Source organism: Aquarana catesbeiana, linkage group LG01, assembly GCF_042186555.1.
Source record: "Aquarana catesbeiana isolate 2022-GZ linkage group LG01, ASM4218655v1, whole genome shotgun sequence".
NCBI classification, from domain to species: Eukaryota; Metazoa; Chordata; class Amphibia; order Anura; family Ranidae; genus Aquarana; species Aquarana catesbeiana.
The window spans coordinates 4,098,602-4,118,515 of record NC_133324.1 but is presented as its reverse complement, the minus strand read 5'-3'; the positions used below and the strand labels follow the sequence as shown (position 1 = coordinate 4,118,515).

General features: G+C 47.8%; 1 protein-coding gene across 2 annotated transcripts in view; it reads right to left on the bottom strand.

Moving 5' to 3' along the window:
• Positions 1-1,622: 1,622 nt before the first annotated feature.
• Positions 1,623-19,914, bottom strand: part of LOC141129501 (E3 ubiquitin/ISG15 ligase TRIM25-like) — a 34,235-nt gene continuing 15,943 nt past the window's right edge. For both annotated transcript variants that reach the window (XM_073617577.1, XM_073617585.1), the window contains exon 2: positions 1,623-5,943. In XM_073617577.1, coding sequence (XP_073473678.1) covers positions 4,502-5,943 — 1,442 coding nt within the window. In that variant the 3' untranslated portion in view covers positions 1,623-4,501. The remainder of the gene's footprint in view (positions 5,944-19,914) is intronic.

Sequence of the window (19,914 nt, the reverse complement as noted above, 5' to 3'; positions counted from 1 at the left end):
ATTCAGTGTCATCGCCCCCCCCACCAATCCCTCCACTGGTCTCCATTCAGTGTCATCGCCCCCCCGCCAATCCCTCCACTGGTCTCCATTCAGTGTCATTGCCCTCCCCCGCCAATCCCTCCACTGGTCTCCATTCAGTGTCATCGCCCCCACACCAATCCCTCCACTGGTCTCCATTCAGTGTCATCGCCCCCACACCAATCCCTCCACTGGTCTCCATTCAGTGTCATCGCCCCCCCGCCAATCCCTCCACTGGTCTCCATTCAGTGTCATCGCCCTCCCCCGCCAATCCCTCCACTGGTCTCCATTCAGTGTCATCGCCCCCACACCAATCCCTCCACTGGTCTCCATTCAGTGTCATCGCCCCCACACCAATCCCTCCACTGGTCTCCATTCAGTGTCATCGCCCCCCCCGCCAATCCCTCCACTGGTCTCCATTCAGTGTCATCGCCCCCCCGCCAATCCCTCCACTGGTCTCCATTCAGTGTCATCGCCCCCCACCAATCCCTCCACTGGCTTTTTCTCACCCAATGAATTAAGTTCAAAACACTAGCAACAACTTACAAAGCCATCCACAGCTCGCCCCTCGGCTACATGACTTACCTAGCCTCAAAATATCAACCAAATCGTTCTCTTCTTTCCTCCCAAGACCTCCTGCTTTCTAGTTCCCTCGTCCCCTTCGCCCATACTCTCCTCCAGGACTTCTCCAGAGCCTCTCCTAACCTTTGGGACACCTCTATCAGCAGCTAGAAAACAAGAGGAGAACTCTGCTAATTTTCCTGGTTTCTGCCACCACCCTGCTCATGCAGGAAACCAGGAAAATTAGCAAAGTTCTTTTCTTGTTTTCTAGCTGCTGATAGAGGTGTGAGCCTGGAGAGGAGTTTTGTGTCCACTGAGAAGGAGACGGTAACCTATCATGGAGAATGTTCTCAGTGAAGCTATGAGCTGGATCTTCTAGCACGGCCCTGGACAACCAGTGCCCCAGGTGACGTCAGATATGAAAAAAACGCTTAGGGCGGAGTCTGCTGTGACGTCATTGCGTACGACTGGAAGTTGTTGGGAAGCCATTTTGACTGTTACCTGCTGGAGTTTTCTATATAGTTTGTTCTTATGCCATGTGAGTATAATACATTTGATTATTAAAGTAGCGTTTTTAACAGTATGCACTATGAGGAGTTTTCTCTTTTATCTTTAACATGCCAATATCAGGAAGGATTCCCGAGTGAGGTCTGTATTCCACATATATATTATAAGACGACCAGAAAGCCCGATTTTTAAACATTTTTTTTATTGATGACAGCATTTATGAAGACCTGCATGATGCCATATGCCCAATGCTTGATTTGACCTATCTGCAATTAGATGATCATTGCGCTCTGGTAAGCCTCATATGGTGTCACTTGGTGGATAATCTTATCAACACCACACCTTTCCTATCAGTGATTTGAGATGTATACTCACCTGTTTACCTTTGGACTGCATCTTTCATTATTGTCTTTGTGATGGAATTCAGATACCCTGTTGGGTATTTCCACCAAGAAGCTGCTTCCCAAGTTCTGGAACATGAGCCCATTGGATCTGGCTATAGTAACCCCAAAGACCAGACAACACCAGTCTTGGAGTGAACTAGAATAAGAACTGCTTTATTTGATAAACACACACTGCATTTATACAGAAAACCATCAGATAAGGGCTACTCCCATTATCTCACACAAAGGTCACTTTAGACAGTAGAGCTAATCCTATTATCATAACAATGATCACCCCAGACAGTCCCCCATAGGACTAACTTATGCATAAGAAGCCAAAAGCAATCAGTGACCAGCTCTGAATAACTTAAGAACCTCCATGGTTAACAGAGGGCAGAATTAAAATCAGACTTGAGAAACTTAACATTAATAAATCACCGGGACCAGATGGTTTGCATCCGAGGGTACTTAGGGAACTCAGTCAAGTGATTGCCAGACCGTTGTTCCTAATTTTTACTGACAGTCTACTGACTGGAATGGTACCAGCTGATTGGAGAAAAGCCAATGTAGCACCAATATTTAAAAAGGGCCCAAAAAACATCCCTGGGAATTACAGACCAGTTAGCCTAACATCAATAGTATGTAAACTCTTGGAGGGGATGATAAGGGACTATATACAAGATTTTAGTAATAGGAACGGTATCATTAGCAGTAATCAGCATGGATTCATGAACAATCGATCTTGCCAAACCAATCTACTAACCTTCTATGAGGAGGTGAGTTTCCATCTAGATAAAGGAAGGCCCGTAGACGTGGTGTATCTGGATTTTACAAAATAACTTGACACAGTTCCCCATAAACGTTTACTGTACAAAATAAGGTCCGTTGGCATGGACCATAGGGTGAGTACATGGATTGAAAACTGTCTACAAGGGCGAGATCAGAGGGTGGTGATAAATGGGGAGTACTCAGAATGGTCAGGGGTGGGTAGTGGGGTTCCTCAGGGTTCTGTGCTGGGACCAATCCTATTTAATTTGTTCATAAACGACCTGGAGGATGGGATAAACAGTTCAATCTCTGTATTTGCAGACGATACTAAGCTAAGCAGGGCAATAACTTCTCCGCAGGATGTGGAAACCTTGCAAAAAGATCTGAACAAATGAATGGGGGAGGGGCAACTACATGGCAAATGAGGTTCAATGTAGAAAAATGTAAAATAATGCATTTGGGTGGTAAAAATCTGAATGCAATCTATAGACTGGGGGGAGAACCTCTGGGGGGATCTAGGATGGAAAAGGACCTGGGGGTCCTTGTAGATGATAGGCTCAGCAATGGCATGCAATGCCAAGCTGCTGCTAACAAAGCAAACAGAATATTGGCATTAAAAAGGGGATCAACTCCAGAGATAAAACGATAATTCTCCCGCTCTACAAGACTCTGGTCCGGCCGCACCTGGAGTATGCTGTCCAGTTCTGGGCACCAGTCCTCAGGAAGGATGTACTGGAAATGGAGCGAGTACAAAGAAGGGCAACAAAGCTAATAAAGGGTCTGGAGGATCTTAGTTATGAGGAAAGGTTGTGAGCTCTGAACTTATTCTCTCTGGAGAAGAGACGCTTGAGAGGGGATATGATTTCATTGTATAAATACCGGACTGGTGACCCCACAATATACAAATACCGGACTGGTGACCCCACAATATACAAATACCGGACTGGTGACCCCACAATATATAAATACCGGACTGGTGACCCCACAATATATAAATACCGGACTGGTGACCCCACAATATATAAATACCGGACTGGTGACCCCACAATATATAAATACCGGACTGGGGCCCCTACAATATACAAATACCGGACTGGTGACCCCACAATATACAAATACCGGACTGGTGACCCCACAATATACAAATACCGGACTGGTGACCCCACAATATAGAAATACCGGACTGGTGACCCCACAATATACAAATACCGGACTGGTGACCCCACAATAGGGAGAAAAGTTTTTTGCGGAAGGGAGTTTAATAAGACTCGTGGCCACTCATTAAAATTAGAAGAAAAGAGGTTTAACCTTAAACTACGTAGAGGGTTCTTTACTGTAAGAGCGGCAAGGATATGGAATTCCCTTCCACAGGCGGTGGTCTCAGCGGGGAGCATTGATAGTTTCAAGAAACTATTAGATAATCACCTGAATGACCGCAACATACAGGGATATGTAAGGTAATACTGACACATAATCACACACATAGGTTGGACTTGATGGTCTTTTTTCAACCTCACCTACTATGTAACTATGTAACTTTAAAACATATAGTTCTCCAGGCAATGGTTCTCCTGCAGCCCAAAGTCCGTGACAGTCTTTATTTTCTTTTATTTTGCGGACTTCTGCGATGATCACGTTTGAACTTTGATATGTTATACCTATAGGGACATTAGCGCAACCTTTTTCAGAAACAAAAATCTGACAGGGGTTCTAGTCTTCCCCTACTCTACTAAAGAAAAGGATTTTCATTTCTGTCTGTTGTTGGAGTGTTCCCCTCACTTCCTGTCTGATAAAATGTTTTCACCAGAACAGGAAGTGAGGGGACATTTCTCTAATGGAGCCTCAGATAGCAATAAAATCCTCACAGGAGTTCTAATGCTCCCCCAATCTACCCAACATTTAAAAAAACAAAAAAAACAAACAAACCTTTTGGCCATAGACACCCTTTTAAGATGCAGGCTCCATAGATTTCATCCCAATCCTGATACACTACCTAGTGTGTTCACTGACCCAGAACAAGCATGCAGCCAGTGAAGTCTGAACACTCTGCCCTCATGCATGCTTGTTCCTGGTCAGTGACATATTAGGTGGTGAAGTGAGGTTTAGGATGAAGATCACGGCCCCGAAACCTCCAGCGTTATACATAAAACAATCATGTTGCTCCTTGTCCTCTGGTACCCCCTATTGGCGGAGTATTGCACCAATCAGATTCTCCACCCTGTGATGTCTCCAATCACTGGGTGGATTTCTCACTTCTCGTTCCCTCAAGATATCTTTAGTTGATTTCTCCCTACATTTAAAATAGCATGGAGGGGCTCAGTGAAGGTGGTGGTGAAGGTGTGGAGATGTTGGATTGGGTCACACAGATCATAAAAGGAGATCCGCCCGGCCTCATAATCCAGATCGATCCTGAGTTTCTTACTGATACCTTTGCTGGATAATGGGATCTTATTACTGTCATGTATCGCTGTGTATGGATAAAGCTCCCGACCCTCCAAACCCCAGGACTTGTTATTACTTCCAATCAGTGACTGATCTCCTCTCCTGTCTATACTGGGATAACACATCCCGACTATCCAGAAACCTGACTTCCCAACATCCACTTCCCAGTAATGTCTCCCCGAGGAGAAGCTCTGTCGGCTCATCACCTGAGGACAAAAAAATCTCTTTGGTGTGTCTGACCAGCTCTGATATGATGAGCGGTATATCGTTTTCCTGTCATGTAATATTTCTAGATTATTACCAGCTGTACTCACATCTAGTAATATGCCTGTAACCCCCGATGTTTGCTGTACACCCCTAATATTTGGTCCTCCAGCCTGGCGGTGTGAGTGTGAGTATGGTGGGGGTGGGCTTGGGTTCTGGCCTGGATGGTTGTACGGTGGGGTGGGTTTGGGTTCTGACCTGGATGGTTCAGCATTGATGTGACCTCTGCCCTTTGTAGTAGAATGTGGATAGACATGTGTGCCTGGACATTTCTCTGCATTTACCCCAGACATGATATCAGATAAACCTGTGTGTAATGTGTGTGAGCTCCCCCCCACATCCAGATCCTCTCCATCATGGAGGAGTTTATCATGTCTCTCTCTGTCCTCGTCATTCCTCCTGTGTTCCTGCAAACTCAGTTTCTGCAGAACATTCCTCAGTTTCTTCTTCTTCTTCTCAGAGGCCTCATCCAGAGTCTCCACCTGGTGTCCCCGATGTTCTCCAACCAATATGCAGGACACACAGATACAGGTGGAGTCCTCAGTGCAGTAATACTTCAGTAGTTCCTTATGGACGGAGCATTTCCTGTTCTCCAGGGAAGTGGTGGGGTCACATAAGACGTGTTCTGGTGACTTGCTGTGGACTCTCAGGTGATCGTCACACAGAGAAGCTTCACACAGCAGACAGGATTTCACAGCAGGTATAGGAATGTGAATACAGTAAGTACAGAAGACCCCGGACTCCTCCTGATCTGGATGGGTGGACAGGAAATTCTCCACTATGTTACGTAGCTTCAGATTCCTCTGAAGGACGGGACGTTTCTGGAAGCTTTGTTTACATTCAGGACAGGAATAACCTCCAGACCCCTCCTGTGTATCCAACACACGACCAATACAGTCCCAGCAAAAGTTGTGTCCACATTTCAGTATTGCAGGATCTGTATAAAAGTCCAGACAGACGGAACATTCCAGCTCCTTCCTCAGATCAGCAGACGCCATCGCTGAGAGGAGAAAAGTAAAGTGAGAAGATTAAACTCTGTCAGGCCGATTTATTAGGATAGAAAACAATGTACAAAGTCGAGTAATTTATACCAGTCATGTACTGTAATTATTATTATAATACAGGATTTATATAGCGCCAACAGTTTGTGCAGTGCTTTACAACATGAGGGCAGACAGTACAGTTACAATACAATTCAATACAGGAGGAATCAGAGGGCCCTGCTCCTTAGAGCTTACAATCTAGAAGGGAGGGTCAAGTGATAAAAAAGGTAATAACTGTGGGGGATGAGATGATGGAGAAAATAAATGTACAGTTAGGTGGGGGCCTCTCTGAAGAGAAGGGTTTTCAGGGATTGTCTAAAAGTGGACAGAGTAGAAGATAATTGGATAGATTTGGGTAGAGAGTTCCATTTGATGGGAGAGGCACTGGAGAAGTCCTGGAGGCGAGCATGGGAAGAGGTGACGAGGGAGCTAAAGAGCAGGAGGTCTTGGGAGGAATGATGAGGACGATTTGGTTTCTATTTTGAGACTAGGTTAGTGTAATAGCTGGGGGCGGAGTTGTTGTTAGTATTTTGAATTTAATTTGTTGGGTGAGAAGAAGCCAGTGGAGGGATTGCCAGAGATGGGTAGCAGACACTGAACGGTTGGTAAGATGGATGAATCTGGCAGCAGCATGATGGACTGAAGAGGGGATAGGATATGTAAAGGTAAGCCAATGAGGAGGGAGTTGCAGTAGTAGATGCATTTGAAGACCAGGGAGTGGACTAGGAGCTTGGTGGTGTTATTGGTTAGGAAGGGGCGTATGTTGAGGTGACAAGCTTTGGAGAGTTATTGGATGTGGGTCTGAAGGGAGAGTTCAGAGTCCAGGATTACAACAAGCACCCTGGCTTGCGGGTAAAGGTTGAGGGTTGGTCCATTGATCGTGTCAGAGAAGTCAGAGGAAGGGGCACACGGGGGAGAAAATATTAAGAGCTTGGTTTTGAATAGATTGAGCTTGAGGAAGTAATGTGACATCCAGGCTGATATGTCTGTTAGTCAATTAGTTATACATGAGGAGACTGATGGAGTGAGCTGAGGGGTAGAGAGATAGATTTGGGTGTCATCAGAGTAGAAGTGGTATTGGAGGCCATGGTAGGCTTGTGACGGAGTTGACCCAAGGAGGCGGTGTAGATGGAAAATAGGAGAGGTCCAAAAACAAAACCTTGGGAGACTCCGACAAAGAAAAGAAGAGGAGAGGAAAAAGTAAAATTGTGATGCTGAAGGTACAGTATGGTAGGTAGGATAAGAACCAGAGAAGAGTACAGTCACAGAGACCAAAGGAGTGAAGTTAGTTTTTGAGGAGGGGGTGGTCAACCACATGAAAGACAGCAGAAATCTCCAGGAGTAGGAGGTCTGTAGTGTCTATTGGATTTAGCCATGAGTAGATCGTTTGCGAGTTTTAGAAGAGCGATTTCTGTGGAATGTTGGGGGGGGGGGGGGGGATCCAGACTGAAGGGGATCAAGAAGGTTATTCTCGGTGAGGTGGTCGCTCAGTCAATTGTAGACCAGATGTTCAAGGAGTTTGGAGGAAAAGGGGAGCAAGGAGATGGGGCATTGATTGTTAAAATTGGTTGACGGGGACGGGTTGATAAGTTGTTAATGAGAGTGATAAAATAGGTTTGCTTGGCAATGAGGGGGCAAGAATTGTATTTTTGGAGGGTAGATTTATATAGGTTGAAGTCTTTTTGAGACTTGGTCTAATGACATAGGCACTCAAGTCTGTTTTTTCAGACTTCTAGTGACATCTGTCTGCCAATGTTCTAGGGATTGGGCCTGAGGGGGGCAAGCTTGTCTAGGGAGGATGACAGTGAGCTAATGTAGACATAAGTGGCTAGGTTGGGGCAGGACCTTGATGAGATTTCGTCATAGAGGTGGTCAGTATCAGAGTAGAGAAGAGAAGGGTTAAGGTGATGAAGGTTTTTACTGGTAACTGTTAGGTGGTTGGAGGGAGAGAAGGTGGAGGGCAGGGAGAGAGTGAAACTAATAAGGTGGTGATCAGAGAGAGGGAAACGATTGTTGGAGAGGTTGCATAGAGTGCATAGGTAGAAGAATACAAGATCGAGGGTGTTGTCACAAGAGAGCGAGCAAAAGTATATATCCATTGCTTCTGGTCAAAAGAGGAGATTAGGCTAAGAAGTTTAGAAGTAACAGGAGTGTTAGTATTAACAGGGATGTTGAAGTCGCCAAGAATGATTGTGGGAATTTCAGAAGAGAGAAAGTAGGGTAGCCAGGCAGAGGAGTCATCAAGGAAGGTTAATACTGGTCCAGAGGGCCGATAGATCACAGCTATTCTTAAAGAAACTAGAGAAAATAGATAAATACAGTGAGCTTCAAACGAGGAGAGTGACAGAGACAGAGGTAGGTGAAGTACCTGAAAGGTCCTATGTGGGGATAAAAGTTTTCCCACTTCATCTCCCTTCTGTCCTCTGGTTCTGGGGGAGTGAGTCCAGAGAAGGCCACCAAGGGAGAGGGAAGCAGGAGAAGCAGTGTTGGATTCATGAAACCTGGTTTCAGTAATAGCAAGTAGATTAAAGGAGTTTGGGGATAAAAGGTAATGAGCAAAGGTGAGTTTGTTACAAACAGGGTGGGCATTTCAAAGGGCACAGGAGAAGGGGAGGCTGGTTTTGGGAAGGAGGGGAATGAAAACTAAGTCCTGTGGATCGCGGCTGCTGCCAGAGGGTGTGGGATGATGGGAGTGTTAGCTACAGTTAAATGATAGGGGCCCAGGGTTTGTGGATCTATCTTCAGAGGTTAGAAGTAGCAAGGGTGAGGGAGGTAATATGACAGTATGATTTACAGCAGGGGTAGGCAACCTCGGCCCTCCAGCTGTTTTGGAACTACAAGTCCCGTGAGACATTGCAAGACACTGACAATCATAGGCATGACTTCTAGAGGCAGAGGCATGATGGGATTTGTAGTTTCACCACAGCTGGAGGGCCGAGGTTTCCTACCCCTGATTTACAGTATATGAGGGGACATGCCTACATGTCTTGGAGGTTTTATTAGCATTTCGTTTTTTGTGGAGTTTTTATAGTATGTTGGTATTATGTTAATTATTATTTGTGGTAATGTTAGAGAATGTAGTGTATTTTATTACATTTTGGTAGTTTTATTTTCTATTATTTTTTAATCTTTGTAATTTATTCTGTAGCCGGGAGCGGACTACGGTTATCTGACACTGCAGACCTTCACAGACTGTCTCTATATCCTCATAGTGCTGGGCTCGGATTATGTGCATCATACTTCTGAGCCTAGAGTAGAGCATTGTGGGAACTGTAGTCTCCTGAACAGACATCACTGAACTGCAGAACTATACATGAACTACACCTCCCAGCAAGCCATCTGCTCCAGGGGAAAATTATGGGAGAGGCCATAAAAGGATCTGCCGACCAGGCCCATGCTCTCTTTCTTCCCGGGATCCATCGAGTGTGCACCAGTTCGCCGCTGTGTGAGAGGATCATGGCCTACCATGCGACTCACAGCCTTCGCACCTCAAACCCAGACTGGACAGATGTCGCTCGCTACACCAGGGGTACCCCCAACAGCATCGCTGATAGCATCAGAGTCGGATGACTCACTGAATCAGCAGACTACAACCATCTCAGCCCGCCTGCAGTAAGGGGAGTAGACTTGGATCGTTAATCAAGAAGTTATTAAAGGTCCTCAGTATTGGTGAGAGGGCACTTGCCCATACCTGGCTACCAACCACTAATACATCACTCTAAACACTGTATAGAGACACTTTATACTTGGATTGCCTAGAAGATTGCCACTAGTCAGAAGAAGCTGCCCCTGCATTGATTGCTTATCACTGTGCCACACAGGGGACATGTTACTGGTATCTATGTTACTTCATCTCTCATTAGTATTAAAGGTATTATAGGCCGGCCTGGGGTCTCCCTTTAGCATTAGTACTCCTTACAGCAACCAATAGCCTTCTTGAGGAATCCATTTTACTTACTGTCTGTTATTGTGTACATTGGTATCATTTACTTGTCATTGGTAATTGTCATTTAACTGCTTTAACCAGTTGCCAACCAGGCCATATTCAAATGACGGCTACAGCGCGGTCGGATAACTCTGGGAGGCCCTCATATGACGTCCTTCCAGAATCGCACCCGGGAATGTCCGTGACCGTCGGGTCTTCAAGACCCGGTGCATCACGGATCAGAGTAAAGGGTCAATGACAGCGGCCCTTTACCACGTGATTACGTCGTCCAATGACGGAGCATGTCCGGTTCGGCTCCTCCCCTCTCCTCACGCCTATCGGTACACCATGTGAGGAGAGGAGGAAGTGGGTGCATCAGCGCTGTGGGCTGGATCTGAAGTGCCCACAGCGCTGATCTGTGCTCATCCATGGCTCATCCATACCTGGCTCATCCATGCTCCATCCATGGCTCATCCATCCCTGGTTCATCCATGCTCCATCCATGGCTCATCCATCCCTGGTTCATCCATGCTCCATCCCTGGCTCATCCATGCTCCATCCCTGGCTCATCCAGGCTCCATCCATGGCTCATCCAGGCTCCATCCATCCCTGGCACATCCATGCTCCATACATGGCTCATCCATCCATCCAACCCTGGCTCATAAATGCCCCATCCATCCCTGGCACATCCATGCTCCATACATTGCTCATCCATGCTCCATCCCTGGCTCATCCATGCTCCATCCATCCCTGGTTCGTCCAGGCTGCATCCATCCCTGGCTCATCCATGCTCCATCCATCCCTGGTTCATCCAGGCTGCATCCATCCCTGGTTCATCCATGCTCCATCCATAACTAGATTATCCATCCTCCATCCCTGGCTCATCGATCCCTTATATATGTCTCATCCATTCCCATCCATGGCTCATCCATCCTTATTCTGGCTCATCCATGCTTTATACATGGCTCATCCAGCCTCATTCATGCATATCCATGGCTCATCTGTGCCACATCAGTGATCATCCATGCCAAACCAGTGCTCATCTGTGCCACATCCATGCCACATCAGTGCTCATCCATGCCAAACCAGTGCTCATCCATGCCACATCAGTGCTCATCCCTGCCACATCAGTGATCGTTCATGTCACATCAGTGATCATTCATGCCATATCAGTGATCATCCATGAGACATCAGTGATCATCCATGCCACATCAGTGATCATCCATGCCACATCAGTGCTCATCCGTGCCACATCAGTGCTCATCCATGCCACATCAGTGATCATCCATGCCACATCAGTGCTCATCCGTGCCACATCAGTGATCATCCGTGCCACATCAGTGATCATCCATGCCACATCAGTGAACATCCATGCCACATCAGTGATCATCCATGCCACATCAGTGCTCATCCGTGCCACATCAGTGCTCATCCGTGCCACATCAGTGATCATCCGTGCCACATCAGTGATCATCCATGCCACATCAGTGATCATCCATGCCACATCAGTGATCATCCATGCTACATCAGTGCTCATCAGTGCCATATCCATGCTACATCAGAGCTCATCAGTGCCACATCCATGCCACATCAGTGCTCATCTATGCCCCATCCATGCCACATTAGAGCTCATCCATGCCACATCAGTGCTCATCTGTGCCACAACCGTGATCATCAGTGCCACATCCATGCCACATCAGTACTCATCCGTGCCACATCCATAACACATCAGTGATCATCCGTGCTACATCCATGCCACATCAGTGATAATCCGTGCCTCATCCATGCCACATCAGTGCACATCCATGCCACATTAGTGATCATCCATGCCACATCCATGCAACATCAATGCCACATCAGTGCTCATCTGTGCCACATCCGTGATCATCAGTGCCACATCCATGCCACATCAGTACTCATCCGTGCCACATCCATAACACATCAGTGATCATCTGTGCTACATCCATGTCACATCAGTGCTCATCCGTGTCACATCCATGCCACATCAGTGCTCATCAGTGCCACATCCATGCCACATCAGTGCTTCTCCATGCCACATCTATGCCACGTCAGTGCTCATCCGTGTCACATCCATGCTACATCACTGCTCATCAGTGCCACATCCATGCCACATCAGTGCTTCTCCATGCCACATCCATGCCACATCAGTGCTCATCCGTGTCACATCCATGTTACATCAGTTCATCAGTGCCACATCCATGCCACATCAGTGCTCATCTGTGCCCCATCAATGCCACATTAGTGCTCACCCATGCCACATCAGTGCTCATCCATGCCACATGAGTGCTCATCCTGTGCCACATCAGTGATCATCCATGCCACATCAGTGATCATCCATGCTACATCAGTGCTCATCAGTGCCACATCCATGCTACATCAGTGCTCATCAGTGCCACATCCATGCCACATCAGTGCTCATCTATGCCCCATCCATGCCACATTAGTGCTCATCCATGCCACATCAGTGCTCATCCGTGCCACATCAGTACTCATCCGTGCCACATCCATAACACATCAGTGATCATCCGTGCTACATCCATGCCACATCAGTGATCATCCGTGCCACATCCATGCCACATCAGTGCACATCCATGCCACATTAGTGATCATCCATGCCACATCCATGCAACATCAATGCCACATCAGTGCTCATCTGTGCCACATCCGTGATCATCAGTGCCACATCCATGCCACATCAGTACTCATCTGTGCCACATCCATAACACATCAGTGATCATCTGTGCTATATCCATGCCACATCAGTGCTCATTCCTGCCACATCAGTGCTCATCCGTGTCACATTCATGCCACATCAGTGCTCATCAGTGCCACATCCATGCCACATCAGTGCTTCTCCATGCCACATCCATGCCACATCAGTGCTAATCCGTGTCACATCCATGCTACATCAGTGCTCATCAGTGCCACATCCATGCCACATCAGTGCTTCTCCATGCCACATCCATGCCACATCAGTGCTCATCCGTATTACATCCATGTTACATCAGTTCATCAGTGCCACATCCATGCCACATCAGTGCTCATCTGTGCCCCATCCATGCCACATTAGTGCTCACCCATGCCACATCAGTGCTCATCCATGCCACATGAGTGCTCATTTGTGCCATATCAGTGATCATCCATGCCACATCAGTGATCATTCATGCCACATCTGTGATCATCTGTGCCACATCCATGCCACATCAGTGCTCATCTGTGCCACATCCATGACACATCAGTGATCTTCTGTGACACATCAGTGATCATCAGTGCCAAATCCATGCCACATCAGTGCTCATCCGTGCCACATACATTCCACATCAGTGCTCATCCATGCCATATCAATGCCACATCAGTGCTCATCAGTGCTCATCCATGCCACACCAGAGCTCATCTGTGCCACATCCATGCCACATCAGTGCTCATTCATGCCACATCGGTGCTCATCCATGCCACATCAGTGCTCATCCATACCACACCAGAGCTCATCTGTGCCACATCCATGCCACATCAGTGCTCATCTGTGCCACATCCATGACACATCAGTGATCATCTGTGCCACATCAGTGATCATCCGTGCCACATCCATGACACATCAGTGATCATCTGTGCCACATCTATGCCACATCAGTGCTCATCCGTGCTACATCCATGCTACATCAGTGCTCATTCGTGCCACATCAGTGCTCATCCATGCCACATCCATGCCACATCAGTGCTCATCCATGCCACATCCATGCCACATCAGTGCTCATCCATGCCACATCCATGCCACATCAGTGACCATCTGTGACACATCCATGCCACATCAGTGATCATCCATGCCACATCCATGCCATATCAGTGCTCATCCGTGCTATATCCATGCCACATCAGTGCTCACCTGTGCCACATCCCTAACACATCAGTGATCATCCGTGCTACATCCATGCCACATCAGTGATCATCCGTGCCTCATCCATGCCACATCAGTGCACATCCATGCCACATTAGTGATCATCCATGCCACATCCATGCAACATCAATGCCACATCAGTGCTTATCCGTGCCACATCCATGCCACATCAGTGCTCATTCATGCCACATCAGTGCTCATCAATGCCACATCCATGCCACATCAGTGCTCATCCGTGCCACATCCATGCCACATCAGTGCTCATCCATGCCACATCCATGCCACATCAGTGATCATCTGTGACACATCCATGCCACATCAGTGATCATCCATGCCACATCCATGCAACATCAATGCCACATCAGTGCTCATCTGTGCCACATCCGTGATCATCAGTGCCACATCCATGCCACATCAGTACTCATCCGTGCCACATCCATAACACATCAGTGATCATCTGTGCTACATCCATGCCACATCAGTGCTCATCTGTGTCACATCCATGCCACATCAGTGCCACATCCATGCCACATCAGTGCTTCTCCATGCCACATCCATGCCACATCAGTGCTCATCCGTGTCACATCCATGCTACATCACTGCTCATCAGTGCCACATCCATGCCACATCACTGCTTCTCCATGCCACATCCATGCCACATCAGTGCTCATCCATGTCACATCCATGTTACATCAGTTCATCAGTGCCACATCCATGCCACATCAGTGCTCATCTGTGCCCCGTCCATGCCACATTAGTGCTCACCCATGCCACATCAGTGTTCATCCATGCCACATGAGTGCTCATCGGTGCCACATCAGTGATCATCCATGCCACATCAGTGATCATCCATGCTACATCAGTGCTCATCAGTGCCATATCCATGCTACATCAGTGCTCATCAGTGCCACATCCATGCCACATCAGTGCTCATCTATGCCCCATCCATGCCACATTAGTGCTCATCCATGCCACATCAGTGCTCATCCGTGCCACATCCGTGATCATCAGTGCAACATCCATGCCACATCAGTACTCATCCGTGCCACATCCATAACACATCAGTGATCATCCGTGCTATATCCATGCCACATCAGTGATCATCCGTGCCACATCCATGCCACATCAGTGCACATCCATGTCACATTAGTGATCATCCATGCCACATCCATGCAACATCAATGCCACATCAGTGCTCATCTGTGCCACATCCGTGATCATCAGTGCCACATCCATGCCACATCAGTACTCATCTGTGCCACATCCATAACACATCAGTGATCATCTGTGCTATATCCATGCCACATCAGTGCTCATCCCTGCCACATCAGTGCTCATCCGTGTCACATTCAAGCCACATCAGTGCTCATCTGTGCCACATCCATGCCACATCAGTGCTCATCCGTGCCACATCAGTGATTATCTGTGCCACATCCATGCCACATCAGTGAACATCCGTGCAACATCAGTGATCTTCCGTGCCACATCCATGCCACATCAGTGAACATCCGTGCAACATCAGTGATCTTCCGTGCCACATCCATGCCATCTCAGTGCTCATCTGTGCCCCATCCATGCCACATTAGTGCTCACCCATGCCACATCAGTGCTCATCCATGCCACATGAGTGCTCATCCGTGCCACATCAGTGATCATCCATGCACAGCAGTGATCATCCATGCCACATCAGTGATCATCCATGCCACATCAGTAATCATTCATGCCACATCTGTGATCATCCATGCCACATCCATGCCACATCAGTGCTCATCTGTGCCACATCCATGACACATCAGTGATCTTCTGTGACACATCAGTGATCATCCGTGCCAAATCCATGCCACATCAGTGCTCATCCGTGCCACATACATTCCACATCAGTGCTAATCCGTGCCACATCCATGCCACACCAGTGCTCATCCATGCCACATACATTCCACATCAGTGCTCATCCATGCCATATCAATGCCACATCAGTGCTCATCAGTGCTCATCCATGCCACACCAGTGCTAATCTGTGACACATCCATGCCACATCAGTGCTCATCCATGCCACATCAGTGCTCATCCATGCCACATCATTGCTCATCCATGCCACATCAGTGCTCATCCATGCCACATCAGTGCTCATCCATACCACACCAGAGCTCATCCGTGCCACATCCATGCCACATCAGTGCTCATCTGTGCCACATCCATGACACATCAGTGATCATCTGTGCCACATCAGTGATCATCCGTGCCACATCCATGACACATCAGTGATCATCTGTGCCACATCCATGCCACATCAGTGCTCATCCATGCTACATCCATGCCACATCAGTGCTCATTCCTGCCACATCAGTGATCATCCTTGCCACATCCATGCCATATCAGTGCTCATCCGTGCTATATCCATGCCACATCAGTGCTCACCTGTGCCACATCAGTGCTCATCCATGCCACATAAATGCCACATCAGTGATCATTCATGCCATATTAGTGATCATGCATGCCACACCCATGCCACATCAGTGCTCATCATGTGCCATATTAATGCCACATCAGTGTTCATCAGTGCTCATCCATGCCACACCAGTGCTCATCCGTGCCACATCAGTGCTCATCCATGCCACATCCACGCCACATCAGTGCTCATTCTGTGCCATATCAATGCCATATCAGTTCTCATCCTTGCCACATCCATGCCACATCAGTGATCATTCTTGCCTCATCAGTGCTCATCCGTGCCACATCCATGCCACATTATTTCTCATCTGTGCTACATCCATGCCACATTAGTGCTCCTCTGTGCCACATCCATGTTACATCAGTTCTCATCCGTGTCACATCCATGCCGCATTAGTGCTCATCTGTGCCACATCCATAATACATCAGTGATCATCCGTGCCATATCAGTGATCATCCGTGCCAAATCAATGCCATATCAGTGCTCATCCGTGCCACATCCATGCCAGATCAGTGATCATTCTTGCCACATCAGTGCTCATCCGTGTCACATCCATGCCACATTATTTCTCATCCGTGCTACATCCATGCCACGTTAGTGCTCATCCATGCCACATCCGTGCTCATCCGTGCCACATCCATGATACATCAGTGCTCATCCATGCTACATCCATGCCACGTTAGTGCTCATCCATGCCACATCCGTGCTCATCCGTGCCACATCCATGATACATCAGTGCTCATCCATGCCATATCACTGATCATCCTTGCCACATCCATTCCACAACCATGTCAGTGCTCATCCGTGCCACATCCATGCCACATCAGTGCTCATCCGTGCCACATCAGTGATTATCCATGCTACATCCATGCCACATCAGTGAACATCCATGCAACATCAGTGATCTTCCGTGCCACATCCATGCCACATCAATGCTCATCTGTGCCACATCCATGACACATCAGTGATAATCCGTGCCACATCCATAACACATCAGTGATCATCCGTGCTACATCCATGCCACATCAGTGCACATCCATGCCACATTAGTGATCATTCATGCCACATCCATGCAACATCAATGCCACATCAGTGCTCATCCATGCCACATCAGTGATCATCCATGCCACATCCATGCCACATCAGTGCTCATCCCTGCCATATCTGTGCTCATCCGTGTCACATCCATGCTACATCAGTGCTCATTAGTGCCACATCCATGCCACATCAGTGCTCATCCGTGTCACATCCATGCTACATCAGTGCTCATCAGTGCCACATCCATGCCACATCAGTGCTCCTCCATGCCACATCCATGCCACATCAGTGCTCATCCATGTCACATCCATGTTACATCAGTTCATCAGTGCCACATCCATGCCACATCAGTGCTCATCTGTGCCCCATCCATGCCACATTAGTGCTCACCCATGCCACATCAGTGCTTATCCATGCCACATGAGTGCTCATCCATGCCACATCAGTGATCATCCATGCCAGATCAGTGATCATCCATGCCACATCTGTGATCATCTGTGCCACATCCATGCCACATCAGTGCTCATCTGTGCCACATCCATGACACATCAGTGATCTTCTGTGACACATCAGTGATCATCCGTGCCAAATCCATGCCACATCAGTGCTAATCCGTGCCACATACATTCCACATCAGTGCTCATCCGTGCCACATCCATGCTCATCCATGCCACATACATTCCACATCAGTGCTCATCCATGCCATATCAATGCCACATCAGTGCTCATCAGTGCTCATCCATGCCACACCAGTGCTAATCTGTGACACATCCATGCCACATCAGTGTTCATCCATGCCACATCAATGCTCATCCATGCCACATCAGTGCTCATCCATACCACATCAGAGCTCATCTGTGCCACATCAGTGCTCATCTGTGCCACATCCATGACACATCAGTGATCATCTGTGCCACATCAGTGATCATCCGTGCCACATCCATGACACATCAGTGATCATCTGTGCCACATCCATGCCACATCAGTGCTCATCCGTGCCACATCCATGCCACATCAGTGCTCATTCGTGCCACATCCGTGATCATCCATGCCACATCCATGCCATATCAGTGCTCATCCGTGCTATATCCATGCCACATCAGTGCTCACCTGTGCCACATCAGTGCTCATCCATGCCACTTAAATGCCACATCAGTGATCATTCATGCCATATTAGTGATCATGCGTGCCACATCCATGCCACATCAGTGCTCATCTGTGCCATATTAATTCCACATCAGTGTTCATCAGTGCTCATCCATGCCACACCAGTGCTCATCCGTGCCACATCAGTGCTCATCCATGACACATCAGTGCTCATCTGTGCCATATCAATGCCATATCAGTGCTCATCCATGCCACATCCATGCCACATCAGTGATCATTCTTGCCACATCAGTGCTCATCCGTGCCACATCCATGCCACATTATTTCTCATCCGTGCTACATCCATGCCACATTAGTGCTCCTCTGTGCCACATCCATGTTACATCAGTTCTCATCTGTGTCACATCCATGCCGCATCAGTGCTCATCTGTGCCATATTAATGCCACATCAGTGTTCATCAGTGCTCATCCATGCCACACCAGAGCTCATCCGTGCCACATCAGTGCTCATCCATGCCACATCCATGCCACATCAGTGCTCATCTGTGTCATATCAATGCCATATCAGTGCTCATCCATGCCACATCAGTGATCATTCTTGCCACATCAGTGCTCATCCGTGCCACATCCATGCCACATTATTTCTCATCCGTGCTACATCCATGCCACATTAGTGCTCATCTGTGCCACATCCATAATACATCAGTGATCATCCATGCCATATCAGTGATCATCCGTGCCACATCCATGCCACTTCAGTGCTCATCCGTGCCATATCAATGCCATATCAGTGCTCATCCGTGTCACATCCATGCCACATTATTTCTCATCCGTGCTACATCCATGCCACGTTAGTGCTCATCCATGCCACATCCATGCCACATCCGTGCTCATCCGTGCCACATCCATAATACATCAGTGCTCATCCATGCCATATCAGTGATCATCCTTGCCACATCCATTCCACAACCATGTCAGTGCTCATCTGTGCCACATCCATGCCACATCAGTGCTCATCCATGCCACATCAGTGATTATCCGTGCCACATCCATGCCACATCAGTGAACATCCGTGCAACATCAGTGATCTTCCGTGCCACATCCATGCCACATCAATGCTCATCTGTGCCACATCCATGACACATCAGTGATCATCCGTGCCACATCCATGCCACATCAGTGCTCATCTGTGCCACATCCATGCCACATCAGTGCTCATCCGTGCCACATCCATGCCACATCAGTGCTCATCTGTGCCACATCCATGCCACATCAGTGATCATCCGTGCCACATCAGTGTTCATCTGTGCACATCCATGCCACATCAGTGCTCATCCATACCATATCAATGCCACATCAGTGCTCATCGGTGCTCATCCATGCCACATCCATACCACATCAGTTCTCATCAATGCCACATCCATGCCAAATCAATGCTCATCTGTGACACATCCATGCCACATCATTGCTCATCCATGCCACATCTATGC